General features: G+C 32.2%; 1 protein-coding gene across 1 annotated transcript; it reads right to left on the reverse strand.

The window, feature by feature from the left end:
- Window positions 1–406: 406 nt before the first annotated feature.
- Window positions 407–2,148, reverse strand: LOC142613722 (putative aquaporin TIP-type). The gene is made up of 3 exons (XM_075786194.1): window positions 1,955–2,148; window positions 1,483–1,733; window positions 407–938 (listed from the first exon to the last, which is right to left on the reverse strand). The coding sequence occupies exons 1-3, from the start codon at window positions 2,079–2,081 to the stop codon at window positions 564–566; spliced, it is 753 nt and encodes a 250-aa protein (XP_075642309.1). The 5' UTR covers window positions 2,082–2,148; the 3' UTR covers window positions 407–563.
- Window positions 2,149–4,063: the final 1,915 nt, after the last annotated feature.

Genomic DNA, 4,063 nt, shown 5'->3' on the forward strand with positions numbered 1-4,063 from the left:
AAAACTTGAAGCATGAGCTATTTTACTTATTATTATTAACTTAATATAGTGTTGCAAGTTGTAACTTAAAAATATTTTCTTTTACTTATGTATTGGTAGTTTGGCTTTTTGTTCCGAATTAATGAATTTTTTAATAAATTTTTCTTAATGAAAAAAAAAGTATATCTCTCCATTAGTTAATAGGGACATATTCATATAAAGTCATAAAATTTTAATTTATTGAATTTTAAATTTTAAATTTTTTTCTGTGGATAATTCGAAAAATTATTTAACAAACATAATCATTACTATTTTTTGTAATATTTAAAATAAAAAGTAGGATCTTGATTCAATCTTATGAAAGCCCCTTCACCAATCTTATATAGAATCTTGATTTTAACAACTTTTCTTGTAATGACAAGAGAGGAATATTAAAACGTAACAAAAACAAAAGGCCAACTTTTGATTCCTTATTTACAATTTTATTAATGCGTACAACCTCTTTTTAGGCTGGCCATTGACATATCACAATCCCAAAGAAACAACCCAAATCACAGGAAGACCTAAAGCACGAAGAACTCTGTTTAGGCATAGTCTTGAGAGACTGGGACTGGGTCATAGGACCCAATAAAAATGTCACCGTATACAAGCCCAGCCAACCCTCCCCCAATTAGTGGGCCAACCCAGTAGATCCAATTCTCTGAAAAGTTTCCACTAACAACAGCTGGGCCAAATGAACGAGCTGGGTTCATCGACCCACCACTAAATGGACCAGCAGCTAGGATATTTGCACCAACAATGAACCCAATTGCAATAGGTGCAATTATACCAATTGAGCCCTTTTTGGGGTCAGCAGCAGTGGCATAGACAGTGTAGACTAGCGCGAAGGTTATGATGATCTCCATGACCACTCCTTCAATTGCACTCATTCCAGATGCAACTCCATGTGTTGGTACGCTCTGCCAAATTCAAGATCACAAACTTTGTTTAAGATAATTTGGAAGTTTAACACATAGCCAGTTATATTAGACCTTTGTTAAGTTAATATATCATCAAGCCTCATAGCTCAAATGGTATTGCCCAACTTTCCATTTATGTTTGGATAGAGGGAAACGAGAGAGGAAGAGAAAGGAAGATACTTCCCGTTTACTCTCAAGTTCGATGAGCTAGGAGTATTGGAGGAGGGAGTGGAGGCAAAGGGGGCCAAGCCCCCTTAGGTTTTAAAAAATCACCTATTCCTTCTTGCAAATTTTCTTTAAAATAAAAAATATATTTTAAGTCTCACTTATTGAACCTCCTAAGAAAAAGTTCTAGCTTCGCCACTAATAACTAAGAGTGTAAGAGTATCCTTATAAAGATTATATAATAAAAATAAATAAATAAAGCTAGTACATTGAAAAATATATATGTTATTAGAAGTCGAACTAATTTGATTAATTTTTGGACCAATATTTGTGAAATGATTTTTTTTTTTCTCTCTCTTTTATTCCCCAAGAAATTTACCTCTCCATTTGTTACGAATTTGAGTAAGAGGCAAGCAACAATGGAGCCAAGGCATTGAGCGATCCAATAGAAAATGCCAGTAAGGATGGAGATGTTGCCTCCAACGGCCAATCCAAACGTGACAGCTGGGTTCAAATGGCCACCGGAGATATTGGCTGCAATGGACACCCCTACAAAAAGTGCAAAGGCATGGGCCACAGCCACAGCTACAAGTCCCGGGGGGTCCAAGGCTGCATCCGTTGTGAGCTTACCTATACAAATCAAAGATACCAATAAAATCATTCTCATACAAACCAAATTTCGAGCTATAAACTTAATCAATTAATCATATATTGCCCTTCCAAGTACCTTTCCCACATGAATAACAATACTTTTTGTTACATTTGTTTTGACACTTGGTAAAATTTCCATGTACACCATTCTATGTATATCATTTTCATTACAATGATTTCATGGTTATTAACACACTTACTATAAGCAATGGCGGATCCAACTCCTGCAAACACAAAAAGAAGGGTGGCTATAAACTCTGATAGATAAGACTTGAGAGACTGAACGCTGAAAGAGTCACCAATACTGCCAAAAGCTAACTTCACCATTTTTTGCTCAAATGCTACTTAGAGAATAGAGTGGCTTTGCTAGTTGCTACAACTTGGTCATGTCACATTCCTATTGCATTGTTTATATACAGCAAGTGCTACACATAGGTTAGGAAGAGAGAGCCATGGCCGGCACCGACCATGGGACCCGGATGAATGCAAAGTCACCGTCTGATTGGGTTTAGGTGCCTAACAACCGCCTTTTCTTGATAAATTATAGACATTATGAGCATAAGACAACCAACTTAACTAGTAATTAATGAACAGACAACTATTTAAAAATAGTAGGGAGATAAGCATGTTCTTGTAGAATATTACTAATTGAGCTCCTTTACATTAACAATGAGGTATGATGTCATTTTCCTCGTAATCCAATTTAATTTTCTAACGAATTCTTCATTCAAGTTAATAAAGTGTTTTGTTTGGTTTAAGAAAAAGATGCTCTATAAACATTTTTTACATTTTCTAGTGTTTGGTACGATGAAAAATACCGGTCAATTGAAACTTATACTTAGTCAACATAAAACAGTAAGTTTTGGATAAAAAAAATTTTCAAATTTTTTTTTATAGAAAACATTGTAAAAGTTTGTGATAGAGTAATAGAGAAAACGGAAGAGACAAGACACGAGAGTTACTTGATTCAGCCTTATTATTTGTATTATGGGACAAAAGCTTAAAAAGGCTACATTTATTCATACACTTAGATAATTTTCTCCAGCAATCAATCTCATAATTTTCTCTTGAAATCAATGTCTTGATTTGGTTTCTAGTGACATGGAAAGTGAATTATACTTTCCCACAAACATCTTTAAAACCAAAGCTACCAAAGTTAACTAATTTTTTCTTGGCTATATATATGAAAATTGGTTTTTTTTTTTTTTCTTCTTTAATGTCAACTAGTAAATGTGTCTTTGAAAATAAAATATTTTTAGAGTTGATTTTTTTTCGTTGTTTTATGTAATATTTACATTGTGAACGAAGGTTTTGACTTCTGATTCATATTATTATTTATAATTATAAAAAATATTCCCCAAAAAACATTATTAAAAATATTAATGATTTTCTGAGTTAACCAGACAATAAAATATACTTTCCAAGTCATTTTTGTCATTGTCATACATTAGAAAACAAATCAATCTTTTGTAAAATATATATTAAAAAACAAGTACTAATTTTTTAGAAAATATTTTCATCAAATCAAATGAAGCAAAAATCTATATATTTATGACGTACTAGTCATAAATGTATTTAAAATTATTTCATGCTCTAATATTTATAATAAAACAAAAACAAAAAAACAAAAAGATTTAGAACTAAATTCATTGCTCAACCATAAGTGAGTGATAACGGATTTTTATTTTGATAATGGTCACGGATTTTAAGGGCCTGTTTGGTTTAGCATTTCAAACTCACATTTTTACATTTTAAACAATATTACACATATTTTCACATACTTTTTCACCCACACGCATTTCAAAAAACTACAAAAATCTCATCTCAAACTACTCTACCAAACACCTCCTAAATTTCCCATCACACTTCTTGACAGATCATGTCTAAGAGAAAAAGTGTAAATTCTACTTTTGTCTGAATTTGGGAAGGGTTCTCTAATTGTCCATGAATTATAATGATATATATGTGTGTGGACTATTTGACTATATCATCAACCTCATTAATCTAAGGATTAAGGATAATGCTAGAATAAAATGCCGTTTGGGCCGTTTGGCTTTAAAGTTATCCTCCAAATAATTTTTTTAGAACTTTAATAATTTGGATTGATGATATACATATAATAATGGTTGGGTTGTCTAGTGGAACTGTGGAAGGGCCTAGTCTTCTTCTTCTTCTTCCTTTTTTTTTTTAATGGGAAATATATAATCGAAGTTTGTTTAATGCCGACTAATCAATATGTCCAATAGTGAACGAACACGTAACATATAGCTTTTTCCCCCCTCAACTTTTAGAATTTGATCGTTTTACAT

The sequence above is a fragment of the Castanea sativa genome, chromosome 10 (genome assembly GCF_040712315.1).
Source record: "Castanea sativa cultivar Marrone di Chiusa Pesio chromosome 10, ASM4071231v1".
Classification (NCBI taxonomy): Eukaryota; Viridiplantae; Streptophyta; class Magnoliopsida; order Fagales; family Fagaceae; genus Castanea; species Castanea sativa.

Bases quoted from the DNA above. Each gene is read 5' to 3' on its own strand.
- LOC142613722 (XM_075786194.1), bottom strand. From the start codon at position 2,081: ATGGTGAAGTTAGCTTTTGGCAGTATTGGTGACTCTTTCAGCGTTCAG. The intron at 1,734-1,954 runs GTAAGTGTGTTA...TGATTTGTATAG, and splicing joins TGGATCCGCCATTGCTTATA to GTAAGCTCACAACGGATGCA. The intron at 939-1,482 runs GTAAATTTCTTG...TGAATTTGGCAG, and splicing joins AATTCGTAACAAATGGAGAG to AGCGTACCAACACATGGAGT.